General features: G+C 38.9%; 1 protein-coding gene across 1 annotated transcript in view; it reads right to left on the bottom strand.

The window, feature by feature from the left end:
* The window catches only part of chs1 (chitin synthase 1), a 28,106-nt gene extending 10,950 nt beyond the window's left edge, over positions 1-17,156 (bottom strand). The window contains exons 1-18 of the mRNA XM_061041870.1: positions 16,970-17,156; positions 16,700-16,788; positions 11,798-11,933; positions 8,213-8,398; positions 7,631-7,832; positions 6,307-6,467; positions 6,057-6,132; positions 5,601-5,719; positions 4,251-4,428; positions 3,900-3,996; positions 3,559-3,655; positions 3,236-3,357; positions 2,854-2,949; positions 1,924-2,088; positions 1,693-1,840; positions 793-858; positions 525-700; positions 323-381 (exon numbers count right to left, since the gene is read on the bottom strand). Coding sequence (XP_060897853.1) covers positions 323-381; positions 525-700; positions 793-858; positions 1,693-1,840; positions 1,924-2,088; positions 2,854-2,949; positions 3,236-3,357; positions 3,559-3,655; positions 3,900-3,996; positions 4,251-4,428; positions 5,601-5,719; positions 6,057-6,132; positions 6,307-6,467; positions 7,631-7,832; positions 8,213-8,398; positions 11,798-11,933; positions 16,700-16,746 — 2,131 coding nt within the window. The 5' untranslated portion in view covers positions 16,747-16,788; positions 16,970-17,156. The remainder of the gene's footprint in view (positions 1-322; positions 382-524; positions 701-792; positions 859-1,692; positions 1,841-1,923; positions 2,089-2,853; positions 2,950-3,235; positions 3,358-3,558; positions 3,656-3,899; positions 3,997-4,250; positions 4,429-5,600; positions 5,720-6,056; positions 6,133-6,306; positions 6,468-7,630; positions 7,833-8,212; positions 8,399-11,797; positions 11,934-16,699; positions 16,789-16,969) is intronic.
* Between the last annotated feature and the right edge of the window lie 1,638 nt (positions 17,157-18,794).

The following is an 18,794-nucleotide window of genomic DNA, read 5'->3' as shown; positions in this document are numbered from 1 at the left end:
ACATTTTACCGCCTAACGAGCTTCATAAAACCAACTTTTTTACTTTTGTATATATTTCACCAGTGCAAAGAACTTAACAAAGACCTTATTAATGGGTAAAAATCAAGAACTACATCAAATAATGGCAGGACTACAGAGGGCCCATCTTGTCGTACAATAAGAAATCCCATTTATGCAATATTTACCATTTCAGGGCAGACATTTTGCCTGCTCAACTTGAGCTCTGTTTGATCAAACCCTCAACTTAAAAGGGCCAATCCCTCTCTGATACTGTGCCCAACACACAAAGTAAAGAATAGTTTAACATATTCAGTCTACTTACCCATTCCAGTAGGATGGATTCTACCACATGCTGCACCAACGTTTTCATACATCCTCAACCTGTGGATCGAAATAATTCATTACAATGTTTGAAACTGACAGCTAACCTGGCCAAAAGCATTTCTTCATATCCCATGGAAAAAATGAAATCTTGATTCTGAGTCTTGACAGCTTAAATCAGCTGGTTGTTGTTTCTCACTTACCTGTCTACAAGCAGAATCACAGCTTTGGGTTGGAAATCAGTGTCTCCGTCCAGAGCCAGGAGGTATGTGTGGTCGTCTGCGATGAACTTTCTTTTGTTGTCAGTTTCTTGTTGAGGCAATAGATAACTCTCACCATCCAAAGAGAACAAACTGGCTCTGCAGGGATTATTCTGCCGCTGGACGAAACATCATTCACATATTGAAATATTTAGAATGTACCTCAAAAACACCAACATACATGTACAAGTCTTTCATAAAGTAGTCTTACTTGGATCTTCTGAGGGTTCTTGGTGATGTAGCCCTTCCAGCCCAGTAAATAATACAGATACATGATCTGAAAGTGACATATAGTGATGTTTATTGTGATCATCTAAAGGAAGCTGTTAGAGAGATTGGTACAGTCTTAGGGCCTGATCAAACAGAGACGTGTCGCCCATCAAAACCATTGTTTTTTGTTTTCAACTTTTTAGCTCAAGACTCTGAGTCACAGTGCTTGTCAATATCACTTTTGGCCAAAGCAGCCAATCAAATAAATTAGGAGGATTTACCTCCACTTGAAATAACATTTCCCCCCTCCTCATTTCGGAGCAAAGCAAGGGCAAAGCTCTACATTTGCTTGAAACTATTTTTCCCACTTAATACATTTGTTCGCCTGTATGCACACTAGACCAACGCCACATGCGCTGCCAGCTGTTTTTTTCCACCAGATGCACTTAGGCACTTTTTGGAGCGGCCGCGCCTAGCACGATGCATCTCTGTGTGATAGGAGCTTAAATCAACAGAAGGTAGGAAAGAGAGGACTTGACAGTTTTTTAATGTATTCATCTGAGAGACATGTCTTATCACACATGTTGGCTAAGCTTGTTTCTATGTATACGGTTAACAGGTTGTAGAGCTCTTTCAATACAGAATTACTACTAAACGCTTCTTAAATTTAAGAATTAGCTGTTTTCCCCTTACCTTTGTGATGATTAATTAAACATCCTCTTATTTGGGGGAAATTGAGGACAAATATCTCTGACTTTGTTTTTCACAAATGGAATGGGCCAAAGATGAATGTGCAAGCAGGTACATTTCATCCCATGACTCATCTTGTATCACGACACATTTAGGTGTTTTCACATGCAGGAAACTCTAGACATAGAGAAGCACCACTTTAACTTCGTACCTGAGACCATCTCTTCTTGTTCCTGATGAGCTGTTTGTCTTTCAGATGAACATAAAGCATGTTGCCTTCTGGCATAACAAACATCAACCTGCCGCCATATGGAGCCTGAATGATGGACACGTCATCTGGTTCTTTGTTGGTAAATACCCTGAAGAGATGAATGGACAGATGGTGAGATAAGTCTGTAGGTAGATACATGGATAGATGGGATAGACAGGTTAATAATCTCACCTGTAAACCTCTATGACAACTTGAACCAGGTCATCAACATAAGAATTAACCAGTCTCTGTCCTGTCTTCTCGTCAGTCATGAAGGCGTCGTCTACGTAAATGTGACACTCAAAGTCAAACATGTCCTTATGCTCCTCCTTCGGATCTCCTCGATAACGGTCAAACCTGAAACAACAACAGATCACTGAAGCTGTATACTGAAGATCCCTTTGACGTAACTATTTTCATTTTGTACAAACTGTTGAATGTCGAATGGGAAATGATAATATTCAATATTAAATATCTGAAAGGCTAATAATGCTAATAGCTTGGATTTATGTAGCACCTTTTTATTTAACCTTGCAAGGGACCCAAGCACGCTTGATATCAGGACTTAAAAAAGCACATTCCTGGGAACCCACCGGTAAAAACTCACATTTTACACGTTTATAAATCTGCATATAGGGACATGTTTATAACTAGTGGCTGAAATCCACTAGTACAATACTGCTGACTCGTGTTATTTACGAGCTGATTCACACACAAACATGTACCTGTTCAGGGAAGTGCGACAAATGCTTCTTGTGATTTCCAGTAAAACCACAGGGGACTGGCCATAAAATGCCTCAACCAGAAGCACGTTCATTTTATGTATTCAAATGTGGTTGTTAAAGGAGCATCATAACACCATGCTCAGAAGCTGTGTAACACTTCCTCTCTGAACATTTCTATATCTCTGCAGGTCTGTCTTATCAGTTCATGCTGCTGCACCTGTATTCACACTCAAACAGTCATGTGCTTGAACATCACTGCTGCAAGGCAATAAAGTTAACCTGTGGAAATGTCCATGACCTTTAAAGTTTCTGAAAGGGATGTGAAGAAGGAAGGAAACTGGTGTTGTGTCTTTGATAACAGTAAGCCTAGGGGGCCTACAGTGACAGTGTCTCTAACCTGAACATGGAAGTGAGAATCTTCAGCATTTCATCGTAGGTCTCATGCCACATTGTGGCACAGAGGTAGATCACACAGCTCTGTAAGTCATCATGGCTGGAGAGGAGAGGGGAGGCAGAAACTTGGATTATAGGTAGTTTGCATTTATTTTGTCATTTCATAATCTTCCTTTCATCTTTAACAACATCTCTCTTCAATTTAAAAAAGCACATTTTCTTCAGAATGATATATTCATTTTTTATGAAATCTGGAAGTCAATGGGCTTAAGATAAATCATATCTCAATGTGTAGTATAAAGATGTCGCCTTGAATTTACCCATAAAACATTCAAAACATTCAGACGCAAAATAAATAATATGGGAGACTCTCCGACTTCTCTCACCTCTCTTGGTTTTTGGCTCGTGGCACCTTCATCTTGGTGTTTAGCAGCAGAGACAGGTCAATGAACGCAGATTCATAAAGGCGTCGAACAAAGAGCTGAGAAGTTCTCTCTATACGCTGGACCTGCACATGGTAAACCATTGAGGCATTTAGTGGCATGTCTCAGAAAAAAAAAAGTGGCGTTGAGGTTAGTGAAATACCTTTAGACTTAAAATTCTATTAATTGGGCTCTGCAATGTGTTAGGATTGGGGTTTGGCTCTCTGATGTATTAGATGTAGATGGAGACAGTGGTAGTGTTTGTGTTTGTGTGTTTTTGTTTATACCTCCATCTTCCAAACATAGTAGGTGCATGTGACGAAGCCCGACCAGATACACACCCCCTCCAGTGCCAGCATTGAAAAAGGCCATTGCAGGTAGTAGCTATCAGTCAGAAAAGAAATGAATAAATGTTTTCTTGTTTTCTTAACAGGAAGTTGAATGATAGGTACTTCTAATACATTTGACTTAAAAAAGCACATTCCTGGGAATCCACCGGTAAAAACATACATTTTACACGTTTATAAATCTGCATATAGGGACATGTTTATAACTAGTGGCTGAAATCCACTAGTACAATACTGCTGACTCGTGTTATTTACGAGCTGATTCACACACAAACATGTACCTGTTCAGGGAAGTGCGACAAATGCTTCTTGTGATTTCCAGTAAAACCACAGGGGTTGAGTTCTTATTCCTCAAAAACACCAAGCTTTCACAAAACTCTGCAATGGAAACATACAGTAACTCAATGTTGCATGATATTGGTAATACTCTAATCACACAGCTCCCTGGTATCAAATTTAAACATTTCTCACAATTTACCACATGGCTGGGGAGTAAAAATATTTGTTTCACCCTTTTGTGTATGAAATGAAAAGGTCATTACACTTGAATAAACTTCAATAAATAAAACAAAAACACATTAAGGCAGAGAAGTAACATTTAAAAAAAAGAAGGACAACACTAACACACTAACCTGTTATGCTCCCGTGCTCAGCTCCATCCAGTTGTTTTGCCTCTGTTATGAAAAGTATCAGTCCCAACAGAAGCACTGCAGGTCCAGTACAACACACAGGCAGTGCAAAACTCATCCTGACGGCGTGAATCTTACAGGCCACCACACCGAACCAGTGACAGGCTGCAGAGCAGAAGGCCTAAGACAGGAGGCACGTGGGAGATTCTAAGTTGTGTTTCACACTCCTTTTAAATAGATTTGAATACAAGTAAAAAATACTACTTCACAATTGCTGAAGACGCTTCTTTAATCTAGACTCGACATGCTGTTAACCATTTATTGACAAGATATGTAAAACATGTCGTAAATCAGGAGGCCATGGAAAGCCATTGCTTTTAATTTCTCCAACGATGTGTGTGCTTAAACAGATTATCTGTTTGCTTTAATAAGAAGAAAAACATATTGGCCTGCAGTGATGATTCTCAATGTGCAAAAATGTTGAATCTGAAGGCATGGGACTGACTGAGTTTTGGTTTTAGGAGTGTTTCAGTGGGCTTCAGATGTAGTCAGGAAAACAGCCCAAGTATAAAGCAAAAAAGGCTTAAAGGAAGAATGTGCGACTTGTTGATCCAGTAGAGGTCGCCATTGAGCACCAGCAGGAAACCAAATCAAACTGCTTATTGGCGACACCTCCGCCATACTGAAGCCTCCGCTCTCATCCAGCATACACCTCCAACCCCCCTCTACTCTTGTTTACACAAAGGACTGGAGTAAAGCGCAAATGACGGAATAAATTGTCCTTTGCTCAAGCTGCAATTGCCTCTGGCCTGCATTGTTGTGTTAGCAGGCTAATGTTAGCACACTTTAGTTATCCCATAGCTTCATACTGCATGTAAATTAACACGGAATGACCGTGATCTAAAAATGCTGACGTGACATCCAAATAAGCAGTGAGTATTTTATTCTTATTTTCTCTAGTCCTTGACTAAAACAGCTTTATACGCAGGGGGAGGAGTCAGCCACGATGTAAACACCGCTCCGACAACAACACAATCAGCGGGACTCGCGCTTCTTACTCATTGCCGACAGTCGAGACTCAGAGACTTTTTCATTGGATATACTTGATTTCTGTTCTATAAATGTGTAAAATCTGCACATTCTCCCTTTAACTTTTCTTTATTGAACCTTTTAGTAGATAAAGACAAGCACCTGATCAGGGCTTCAAGTCTTGCGTGTCTATCCTCCAAGATTAGCAGAAGAAGAGAATCGTGGTTCCTACTTGTTTGTTTAGTGCCCATACAAACTTTACTACCTATCTAAACCTATCTATGGCTGTTTATCTTTCTGTTTTACAGTCACTGCTCCACCTACCTGTAAGAAAAACAGCCCCAGTCCTATTTGCAGTATTTCCCAGTCATCACTCCCCAGGTTAAAGTCCTTCCAGATTATAGATTTCTCAATTAGCACATGGTACAACAGGTATACCCCTCCTGCAATCGAAAACATACATAGTGTATACAACAGTATAAAACAGTGCATTTAGGGAAGAATAGAAAGCACATCTTTCCAATTTGAAAATAAAAATGGAACACTTAATTGCAGCTATAGAGCATCCTCCAAAATCTATCTGCACCACTGACATCACAGAAAGCTGTTTGTTCTCCGGTGTGAATGTTTGAAATACAATTTTGACAGTCTAAGCACGGAGAAAAAACGCTGCTGTGTTTGGTGTTGTGAATATGCATTTATTTCAAGAGCTGTTTTTTGGTCAGCAGTGCAGCATGATTTCTGAGTGTTGTTTGTTGATGCAGCAGATCATTACAGTACCTATCACTATTATCCTCAAGATACTGCTGATGACGAACACAAAGTCCCTGAAGCCGTCCAGTTCTGACAACTTTTCCTGCAGGAAGAAATCATGAAAGTCAAAATTATTCACTCTACAAACGACAAAAACTTTACATATTTCCATGCCTACAGTAGTGCCAATGGGATTGACAGATACATTAAAAATGTTTTTCAATGTATGTTGGTGATATAAGATAAACAATGAAACACATCGAGGAAAAATGATTACCTGCATGGTGTTAGTGGCTTGCAGTGGGTTTTCCCACCAGCAGAGGGAGACGAGGAGCGAAGCGAAAATTCCAACTGCAATGTAGATGTAGCAGTCCTCGCTCTGTCTGTCCACAAATGATGTCACACGGACATAGTAGTCAAGTACGAGGAGGCAGTAACCTGTGAATAGTTCAGCAGTAAGCCACTTGATATGTTCCAAAGCGAGCAAATACATTTGAAATGAAACCTACATCTGAGTGTTTGTTTGAATTCAATACAAAATCAGGCTAGTATTCTAACTGAACTTCTATTAAAGGAAGAAAATGTGATTTTTTTGATCCAGTAGATGTCGCCCTTGAGCACCAGCATGAAACCAAAACAACTTGCGCTGCATTGTTGTGTTAGCATGCTAATGCTAGCAATCTTTATTATGCTCGTATCTTCACACTGTATGTAAATTTACCTGAAATGGCCGTGATCTAAAAACGCTTATGTGACATTCAATGAAGCAGTGAGTACAGTATGTTATTCTTCTTTTCTCTAGTCCCTCAATTAAACAACTTTTATACACGAGGGGGGGAGTCAGCCGGCCGTCCAGGCGATGTAAACAAAGTGTAGCTACAGCTCTTAAAACTCTGAAAACATCACAGACAGTGGGACTCGGGTGTTACACCCATTGTAGACAGTCATGACTCAGAGTTATTTTCAGAGGATATACTTGATTTATATTACATTTAAGTGTGAAAAATCACATAGAAAGCCTTTAATCTACTTTTTAAAAATGTAATTGGCAGCTCTCAACAATGTTTTCTTTGAATGTGTTCACGAATATTACATCCTTTGTTTTCTGCGTAAAAACATGAAATCCTGTCATACAGTATCAGCTAGTGACAATATTATTCAACTGTTTGAAACACTTGTTCAAGGCTCGGGAATGGAAGGGCTCCAGTTGAATCTAGAAAATGTGGAGTAAAATAAAACAGGTTTATTAATAATTATTTGGACTAATATTTTTCCTTCGTGTTATACAAAGAGCTTTTTTTTCATAAACGTAACCACTAACATGAGACAGAGGATTAATGACTTCCTCTTTTATTTGGAAAGTGACGCTTATAAACTAGTAACTTTTGTATTTGATATTGTTTTTCTGTGAAGCAATGAAGCAGTGTTCAAGTAAAGAAATGTGTCAGACTTGGGATAGCAGGGGCTAATGGGACTGAACATTAGGCACTAGGAACATTACTGATACGGTCCACTTTTTGATTGTATTATTATTTTAGTAGAAGTGTGAGTGTCCTGATTAAAAGAAAAACAGGAACGCCGAATGGAAAGAAGAATTTTACCTGCAACTGTAAGAATGAGGGAGCAGACTGGGAATAGGATTTTCCATTTTTCTCTCTGTAGTCTAAATACGATCTGCAGAACAGCAGACATGATACAGACTCCTCCGCTGATGAAGAGGTTAGTCAACACATCAAACTGAGGCATAACCACGAGCACCAGGACTGAAGTGCCAAGAGACACCAAACACTCGATGGCACAAACCTGTAAAACACAAGGACTCATGTCATTACGTCATGATAGCAGTTTTGATTTAGAATGACAAATCCCAATTTAGCAATGAATGAAACGAACAATGAGGAACACAAACCACTTTTCTGTTCTCCTTTGTACATGGATTCACTGAATGCAGTTATAGCTGCAGTGTACTTCCCCTACTGTGTTCATGTGTTTATCATTAAAATGGTCCCACATCAATATATATATGTACCAAAGAGTGTGCTCATATAATGACTAAAAATACAAATGTTGTTGTGATAGCTAAATCATGCATTGCTGATGTGTAAATTTGATTCATCAGAATAAAGAATGATTTAACTTCATTACATGTGAAGCAGGTTTTTGTAATAAATGAGTAAACGTACAAAAGACATGGTCCTCATGTTGGGCTGCACGAAGCTCTTGAAGGCACACTTCCACAGGGATTTCAGAAACACCAGGAAGTTGGGGCAGACCAGGCAGAAAACCAACATCAGCATGTAGAACTGTTTGTCCTTATCTCCGCGCAATGAGTGCGGACTGGACAATGTTGACAACACCAAGAGAGAGCCCTGGTTGAACAGAGACCAAAAATTTGTTAAAGGAAAGCAGAGTTTGGACGAATAAGATGAAACTTAAAAATACAGCTCAACATGTGCTGTGTCATGTAATAGTTGCACAACTGATTTAACTCCAAAGGTAGTCTCTGAGAAAGTTGAACAAACCAATACTTTTATCTACCACAGTGCTGCATGGTTTGGTGAAATTGTGAGATTGCGATTATAGTGGACACTATAGCAATTGGCGATTGTGATATTATGAATGGTATTATGAGCGGGTAGAAAGAAACTCATTTGTTTCACTACATTGAACTGAATTGTATTTACCAGTACAGTGTTAAAATTAAATGACTGGCAATCCCTCAGAAACTAGGCTCCCTTCTGAGGGTTTTAGAGCTTTTCTGTATAAGGGATCAACTCCACCACCAACATCAAACATACACATTGGTGAAACATTACCTAGACTTGAGCATGTAGCTTTTCTGCGAGACGCTGCGGGAGCACTTTGGGGTTAAGTGTCTTTCCTGTGTTTTCTTTTTGGTTTGATGATTCAAAACAAATAGTTTTATGTTTCCTATGTTTCTCTCCTTCAGATATCGATTTCAGAAAGATTCTTAACGTGTACTTTTGACTTTCTTAATGTCATTTTCTTTCAGCGTAGTGTCAGTAGAGTCCTTAACAGTAGTCTCATACACAGTAAATATAAGGAAGGCTGGGATTTACCGGCAGCCCCTCCCTGCTTTAGTTCTAAGTGTAGCTGACCTCCTCCTAGGACATTTCATTGCTTTATTATCCTTATTTACTGACACACCAATAAGGAAGTTAATCATGCTGAACTGGGATCAATGCCCTTTGATTACATAGGAAAACAGACAGAGATATTTACACAATGTGTTGTTTTATGACCGAGCATAGTCCTGTGATTTATCTTCAAGAAATAAAGGGGAAGATGAGAAATCAATAAGAAACTGAGGCAGAAGCACTATGCACATAGTGCAGAGTTAAAGATTGATGGAGAGAAAATGGAGATGAAATCTGTAATATAAGAGACAAAGATACACAGAGAGAAAAATGAACAGAAGTGGGGAGCTGCTGGACACAATGAAAACAAGCTTAGAACCCCTCCGCCCCATTAAATATCCAAGAAGTTTGTCAATATAATTCAAGGAGTGACAACCCTTAGTTTCAGGAAGGGTTGCAGTTAAATGACATTTTGTAAGAACAGCAGTAAAAGTTACAGATCAGAGTAACTGTAAGGACTCTTAGTTTTGTGTTGATTCTGGCGTCCCTTCTGGCAGTAGGTTTTAACTGTTTGCCTTTTCCTGGAAATCACAAACAAAGAGTTGCCCGGTCTGCATGCAGTAAATTGTGGTGGGTGGGAAGGGGTGGGGGACCAGAGGCTCCACTATATGATATTATCACGATTCCTGAGTCACGATACGATATTATTGAGATTTGAAACATTTAAATGCTGAGACTTGCGACCCTGGAAAAGGCTGCATGCACCTCACAATCTGTTATTTCAGTCGTTTTTAACTGAACACAAACATGTTTGGAAGACTGTACAATTGCAGTATTTTTTTAACAATGCAACTTGTTCAAAATGTATTGTGTAACCCCTTCAGCTCTTAAAAATTAAGAAAGCACATTTGCTATTAATATAATACAATATCGATACTTGGCGGTCATGAGATTATATAATATTGTCACGCAAAATATCACGATACTTTGCTGTATTGATTTTTTCCGCCACCTCTGGTAAATTCCTGAGTTGTTATTTTGTGATTCCACTCTCGTAAAGTTTCTGATTGTTCACTTTTTAACTAATCACTTAAATACAGTCTGAAATGTGCTCCTGAATGGCCTCATACTCAGGCACAATCTCTTTTTCATTTCTGAGTTGACTTCCTTTCTTTCTTTATCTGAACCCAGAATACAGATCTGACAGTAACGGGTGAAGATTGCCTTCGGGTTCTTCTGCTCACACTTTTCTTACTGCTTAACCAAAAGGGAAACGTGACCTTCAATAGAAGACGCCCCAGCTCTCCCTAATACAAGTCAGTGTACTCTCAAAATATCTTTGAAGGGGACAAAGGTACATAAATGTGTTTTTAAGTGTTTCATCCATCTGTAACCAAAAAAGGCCCGGGTATTATACATAGCACTAACAACATGGCAAGGAAAAACACAAAAAGTAAAGAAAAGTGTCATGTATAGCAGGAATGTTTAAATTAATTTTAATTCTGTTTCCCCCTGCTGGTCATTTGAGATAATTTAATTGTTGCTCTTTATTTTTCACTGCATTTTCTGATTGGTCATTCTAAGTCATGTGACTCAGTTATGAGACTCTAGTTAGGCGGGGCTTCATTTATTTTCGACGTGGTCAGCCTGCAGCACAAGCCAGCTTTTTCTTTCCTTCCTGCCTGTGTGCCTTGGAAAGCATCCCTTGTAAGTTAATTCGCAAGAACAGATCTTTATATTTATACATACAAACTATTTGATATATTTGATGCATTTTGTATAGTTTAAAGACAGATAATTTACAAACTAAAAATGCTAATGTTTAAGATAGCATCCTTTAATTTGTGCTTGTTTTATTTTATATTTTTAAGTTTTACAATGAAAGAAGCTTCATGAGTATGATGACAACAGTAAAGCATTTGAATTTACTCCAGCCTCTCATTTCTCGCGAAGTCTGTAAGCTATCTGTCAATTTGTGTACAGACACACACATTGAGACAGAATAAAAAGCCTGTTTGGACTTAAACGACCGTATTCATGTTGTCTTCTTGGAAATAAACTAAAAAAGCAGTCCCCTGTGGTCTCAATGAAACATCTGTGCCGTGCTTTTGTCAAAATACAACATGAATCGTGACCCTGTATAAACCAGCTCTCTCAGAGCGCTCCGTTTTGGTGTGTGTGTCTCTTTAAATACAATGAGCCCCCCTCCCCCCACCCCTCGGGTTGTGCCAACCGGTGCCTACACAAGTTTAGCATTGAGCTTCCATGGCAACTCGCCAGCGTGTCCTCTTGGAAAAACATGGCTGCCGGAGACAACACAGAAGGGGAGGGTATTTTTTTTTTACCAGAATCCCACTGTGATGTCACACGGAGAGCAAATTTGAAACAGAGCATTTTCCTCTGTGTTGTAAGACTTACAAACAAAGGACTGGATGGGTTTATTTCACATTTTGTGGGTCAGTAGACACTCAGGTTACCCAAATACATGTTCAAGAACACTGTAAAAATTTATTTTTCATAATATGTCCCCTTTTAGCTTCAGTGTCCACAATTGTTAGCTTTAACCCTTTAGATGGACGACATCATAAGTAAACAGAGACAAAGACGGAGACGAACAAATAGAAATATATGCAGAGACAGATACACGGAGATACAGACAGACAGTCTTACCTTTGCAACGATGGCGCTGGTCAGGACAGCTAGCCCCACAATAACAGCCATCAGGTACTGGGCCAGTTGGAAACATATTCTCTTTTGTTCCTTCTCCGCTCCTATTGGGTTCAGCTGGAACGGGTCCCATGTATCCCTGACACACACATATGAACACACGGTCAGTGAATTACCTAAGCTTTAAAACACAATTATCCTATGTATTAAGGAATACACGTAGCATGAGAACCATTGAGATATCAAGTGATGATGTACTTGAGGGACACAAACCACTTTTCTGTTCTCCTTTATACATCTTGTTCACGGGTATGCTGACACATTTTTTAAATGCAGCATCTGTCTGCATTTACATAGAATTCAGAGCATGTGCTGTTCAGTGTGCTGGATGTTCTGGTTTGCTGCCCTGAATCTGAAGGGAACAGGGTTTTGAATATGTGAATATATGGCAGTATAGAATGGTTCTATACTCAAAAGATGGTGAAACACGATAGACTAGCTTTCCTATTATAAGGAAGTCAATGAGACCAAATGAAGATCCTATCCTTTAGGTCCTTTATTCCAGTGGATGTGTGTTTGTGCATGCCTCTGTGTATTTCTCTCTGTCTGCACCAAGGCTATTCTCGTTAACTCGAGACACTGACGTATGACTTGGGGCAGGAAGTTTGTAAGCACAAACAAATGACAGCATGTATTTGCCCTTTCTTTCCTCATTGTCTTATCAGAGGTTATCTTTGATGCAGAATGAAGATCAAACCAAAAACTGTTTTGATCTTTCAAGGCAATCCTTTACCCGGTGTGTTTTTAATGGACTCCAAAGCTCCTTCAGTGAGCGACTAGCGATGCCTCAATGTTCCACAGAACGACATAGAGGGTCCTTTGTTCCTGCAGCAGTCCGATATTTTAATGAACATTTTTAGTTGTGTTTCTGACTCCTGTCAGTAAATGATGTCCCAGATAGTTTCATTGTTGTTTATTATTTATTTTGTTGAACTGTGGCTGTACTGTCGATAATCTTTGTTGTGTATGAATTGACCAGGTGGCAAATGAGTTTCCTCGCTGGGGATCAATAAAGTTTTCTAATCATATTCCAATCTCATCTTCGATGTATACAGAAAAATAATAATAATCGTATTCATTTGTTTGTATTCTATATTTGTTAGTTTTTCTCTATACTGGAAACTGCTTGTTTGGATAAGCATTGGAGAACAACAAAAAACAGCAGAAATGAACGCTGTTTGAGTCCCCGGACTACCCAGATTGTTTTTGTTTTTCTAAGATAACAGTTCAGTATCTCTCAGTCTCTCTGCCATCCTCCACTGCTGGCTGTTTAATGTCAGAGTAATTATCAGGGTGTGAGCTGTCTTCCTTGATAACACTTTGCCATCTTTGACTTTGCCATAGCGAGTATCAAAAATGGCAGCGAGTCCAGGGGCATGTACAACAAAGTGAGATTATCATACCCACTAACCCTAACATAAGAGATCGTGATTAACAGTCATACGAAGCCAGTTATCAACCTGATAAATTACCCTCTATTTTCCAAGAGCGCGTGCACATAAAAGGGGCGGAGTTAGCTTCATATAACCTATCACAAGCATAACTGCGTCTCCCGTCAGCAGATCGTCATATCTAACAAACTATTAATAATATAAAGGTGTTTAAGACAAACAGGCTCCCAGAGACTAAAGTTACACAGCTGTGGGAACAAATGAAGGGAGAACAATTGGCAGATAAAAGAAAAATCGCCGAGTATTAATGTGCAAACTACGGCTCATTAAAAACATTTTTTTCCCATCATTAGTTCACCTTAGAACTGACTCATGTTTTTTATTTTCTTATTTTGTTGTTCTGACTCTTTCATTTGGCGTGTATAACAGTTTGAGAAGTTATATTTCAGCTGCAGCTCTGACGATAACAGACAGAGCGGCATGGAGACACTAAACATTCAATATGAAAATATCATTCAAAGCCATAAGAAGCTATTCATAATTTAACATCTTAAAAACACAACTCAAAGGCTCCGGTGTTTTTTTAGTCTCTGTTGAATGATTAAGGATGATCTGAGTTAAAAATAATCATTAACTTAGCGGACTATAATGTTATTAAACGGGACACATGAAGGGTCTCTCTCCCTCCTCCCCTCTCTCGATCAGCTGCGGGAGCTCCCCGATCAAAAGATCTGATTGGTCAGTGTGCGGAGATTTCCACAGGTTGATCTCATATCTCCAACATAACCTGCTCCGGAGCAGGTTAGGTGTGCAGCATAAGTTACCGTGGTGATATACCCAGGTAAGAAGTGAGCGAACTTTGTAGGATTGAAAACCCAGGTTTAACCCTGAAGTTACCTCGCTATCCCCAAATCCCGCTTTGTAGTGCAGGCCCCAGGTAAATGCGCTCTGTATTATGTCCTCGGCCACGCTGGCAGAAGGTGTGTTTGGAAGATGAGGTGACTTTGTGTCTAAACGGCGTTCTAAAGATGCTCTAAAGATTGTTGTCATGGAGAAATCTGCTGATCATGGGAGCACAGAACACTGTTAATGAAACTATTTAATAAGCAGCAATGCCACTTAAGACATGGATTTTAGGATCTTTTTTTACTCTCCAGCACTTGCACTGCTCACTAGACCCCCTGGAATCAAAACATCAATGGTCAGTGCCTCTTAAGATCTGTTCTTTCACTGCAGAGCTCTACAAGAAGTCCTGGTCCCAAGCCCGAAGCCAAGTAAGAGTTCACAGACTGGACGAACCACACATAATGATTGTTTCATTCAACACGCTGACAGTCAGAAAGAAGCTTGAACCCTCCTGAACCACTCTGGTTGGTAATGACGAGAGTGCAAGCCGTGTGCAATCTCATAAATCCTGTAGGAAGGTAAACTGTGACTTGTTCTTATCTAGAGTTACAATTTGGGCGGCAACAAGCTTGGCACCAGAATGACGTCAGTCCCAAATACACACCAATTAAAATCTTCAGAGTTAATGTTTGACACTTCACATATCGCTCAACTTTATATTTTGAACTTCAACTGGCTCAGGCTGGAACGGCCCTGGTCGAAGGACATTCGCTCAGTCTCTTCATACCTAAATGGTGTTCATAAACATCTCAAAGTGTAATGTGCGCCTTCTCCCAAGGTGTCAATTACAATGAACGGCAAATTTCTTGACTTGACCAGGCCTTGGCCTTTCCTATGTACAAATTAAAAAAAAAAAGACTTCAGTCTAACCATGGGTCTGCTATACAGTTTTTATATCACAATAAAGCATTTTATTTAAATCTTTGCCAGCAGACATTTCAGACATCTACTGTTTGTTTCAGCCTCGCTACATTTCAATGTTGCCCTTCTGGTGATCTTATTACAAGTTATACACACCACTTATCACAACTTCATTACACAGAAATTACTGTCAAATAGATAAACACATGATAAATAAAGGATTCTTCTCAGATTTTACCTGACCGAACAAATTGAAAGCAATATTCATTGAAAATGTAACCAGTTCTCCATTATGTTATTCTAATCTTACAGAAGAAAGCTGAGCGTAAATGAAGAGCTTTTAAACACGGTCTAAACACTTTATATCTGCAGAGATGAGCTTTGCCTAGGCAATAAAGAGAAGCCCAGCAGTGCACCGGGGAATTAAACGCTTCCTCTAACAGTAAATTCTACACATTAATGTTGTACAATATGTTCCATCATTGTGTGAGCAAATTAATAAAAACATCCCTAAACAATAACCACAGAGCGAACTATTAACTTAGCATTTATTCAGTGGTTATTAAACTATGCATGGTGCCATACATGTATTTCTTTTTAGATATTAAACCTTATATTGAAATGTAATGACATGTCAAATTTGACCCCTTAGTATGGAAAATTTCTCGTCCTCAGCGATAATTAATCTGGTTATGTTCGGCTGTTTGACTGTTCCTCCATGACGACAAATATAGCGAGGATGTCACATCAAAATGTACTTAAGTTTTTTCCTACAATTTTTAGACAAATGATAAATCAAGAAGTTTGTTCTTGTTTTGTTCGTACAATTACTGTTTATTGTGACTCTGCTCATTGAAATTGTTGGAAAATGTCCATGTTTGTCTTTCATGGACACCTTAAGCTAAAACACTTCAATTTGATTTAAAAAAAAAAAATCTGTCTGTACTGTATATCTGTTTTGATTTGATGAATATTAAGAGCTATTGAAAATAAGGTTCATAGCTGACCTGATTGACAGGAGGGCTTGGTGTAGCCGCCTCAGCTGTTGTTAGGTTGACTGAAAGTTAGGTTGAGACAACATTTCTAGCATGGCGACCGCCATCGACGGGCTTCTAAAGCCCCATGCAGTGACCAGTATGTGACGTCACTCAGGCTTCGTCCACCATCATTTACAGTCTATGATCCAGTGAGTGAATGAGGATAACTTTCCTCAATTACTTTCTTATTTCAAACCATTATATATATATATATGTATATATTATAAAGTTAATAGAGCTACATATAATAATATACAACTTTTTCTAAACATAATGATTATCTAGTGGGTTAGAAGAAACATGTTTTTAATGTTTGATTTGATTGTTATTTCCACACCTAGCTTTAATTCCATTAGCACACAGGTCTAACCATGTTGTAGTAATCTACAGACAGATAATAACAGTGTGTGTTATGAGAATGAAAGAATAGTGAAGTAGACTGACTTCAACTGGCTCAGAGGAAACATTGATAAAGATACTGTGTTCCCCCCATCGTGTAAACCTGATGAGGCAGGGAGCTGGCCTCAGTGGGCTCCTGGTGACCTTAATGTGTTGAAATAAACTTCATGGCACATCTTTAACTCTGTCCCTCTTCTGTAACGTCAGTCACAGATTAAATCAAGCAGAAGTGACATGTTATGAGGTCTTACCGGTGTCTCGATTCAATCTTCTTCCCTCTGTATTTCAGTTCCTCCATCCTCCTTGTCTACTCCACCGCTTATGGTGGCCTGTGTAGAATCTATGTTACAAAAACGAAAAATGTTCAAACAAGGAGCAGAAAAGTGTCGATTCTTCTGATGGCTTTACTCGACATTTATAAAAAAAACTAAAGTGAAATATAAACACAAAAACATAGACATTCTTTAAAACCTTGTTAAGCTTTGACTTCATTATTATGTTGAAATAAAATAAAACTTCACCTTGATATCTTGATTTTCTCTGTGGATCAGCTCTTTCTTTTCATGTATCCAACACGCTGCTTTGTTCCCCCTCCTCCACCGCCAGGCCGCTCCCAAGTTGCAATTTTTCCTCCAAACTCAAAAATCAGCACACTTAATTTTCCTCCCAGGAATGAGATTGAAGTCTTTCCGAGTAAAATAAAGTAATGTGCAGAGTCGATCGTCAGTCCGTCAGTCAGGTAACTTCTTCTGTTAATCTGTTATCTCCAGTTTATGAAAGAGACAACCATAACAGTCAGGCTCAGCCCCTTAATGTATGTGTGTGTGTGTGTGTGTGTGTGTGTGTGTGTGTGTGTGTGTGTCTAATCAAAGTTTTTCAATCATCAGTTTTTATTGTGGGCAATTCAAAGGTACAAGGTTCACTCACACTGCGTCACACGCACAACCCTATCTCCAGTAATTGACACAACTGGAGCTCACGTTGTGCACACATACACACCCATAGAGAAATGCTTATTTAATTAACTAAGATAAACACTTAGTAATCTGCTCCAGAGGTAACCTTTGGTAAAGAAAATGATTCTTAACATCCTTTATAACTTGTGATGATGGTTATGTACTAAACATGCTTTTTAACAAACATGATTGCAAAATAAACAAGTCCAACATGTCGAGTATATTAGAGTGGATAGAGCTTTGTTTATTTAAAGAAGCTATTGTAGGATTTGATTAGCAACGGTCAAAAGTCTTGCATCTTTCTTATTGTAATCTCATTCCGGTTTCAAAGCGGAATTTTGTCCAGCGCCATGGAAACCAGTTCTCTGTGGTTGAATGAAAACCTCACCACAGTCCACTGTCATTTTTCATTTTTGCGGACATGTTCAACATTCATGTCGGTTTAAATGAAAGTTTTGGGCCGTTCATTTATTTTTTTTAAATACTTTAATTTTGTTGTTTAATTTCACTGTCAATCAAACAAAGGTAAGGACAGATCAATCATGGAAAGGAAAATTCACACAAACACTACATAACGTACATGGATGCATCCAGACATACAGAAAAAATGAATGAATTTTGTTTGAGTGGACTGTGTTAGCGATATTTGAAGCCATGTTTCCCCATTCATCTATGTTACCTTCTTTTCCCCCAGTGGTGCCTCATGTCATTGGTTGTATTTATAGTCATTAAGCTGTAGCTTAGTTTTTTTTTAATAATAAGCATCAATAAATATGACTTTTTCTTAATGGTTCAACAAAATCAGAAGTCCCTATTAAACGTTTTAAATTTTTTAAAGTGGCACACCTGTCGTAACAATCCTCTTCTTCCAGCTCATACGACTGGTGTAAATCCTGAAGATGATGAAGATTTCCTGCTGTTATTCAGTTATTCAGTAAAAGGACGCAATGCCTTGCTTGGTCAATTGTTTGTACCTTTGTTCCTGTAGCACTGGGAGAAAGTCTGCATGGAAAAAAGGGCAGCTCTGAAATCTGAGGTTAGCTGACATTTTAGATCATTTTGGCTGCAAGTCACGACACTTTTTCAACAAAAAAACCAGAAAAAGATTCAATCACTCGTCTTAAAAGCTGACGTTGTAGGTATGAAAATACTTAGTGTGTGACAATGACCACTAGGTGTCACTACAGGACTTTGATTGGGTCTGTGCTTGATGATTTTGTGTGTGTGTGTGTGTGTGTGTGTGTGTGTGTATGTAAGAGAGAGAAAGTGAGGGATGAGTGTGTGTAGTGTACATAAAACAGCGATGCACAAAAGTCATTGTATGGGTGCACACTTCATGTGTTTCTGAAGTGGCATGTGTGTGTATGTGTGTGTGTATGTGTTTGCATCT

The sequence above is a fragment of the Labrus mixtus genome, chromosome 1 (genome assembly GCF_963584025.1).
Source record: "Labrus mixtus chromosome 1, fLabMix1.1, whole genome shotgun sequence".
NCBI classification, from domain to species: Eukaryota; Metazoa; Chordata; class Actinopteri; order Labriformes; family Labridae; genus Labrus; species Labrus mixtus.
Note: the sequence above shows the minus strand (reverse complement) of the source record. Positions and strands in the feature narration are given on the sequence as shown.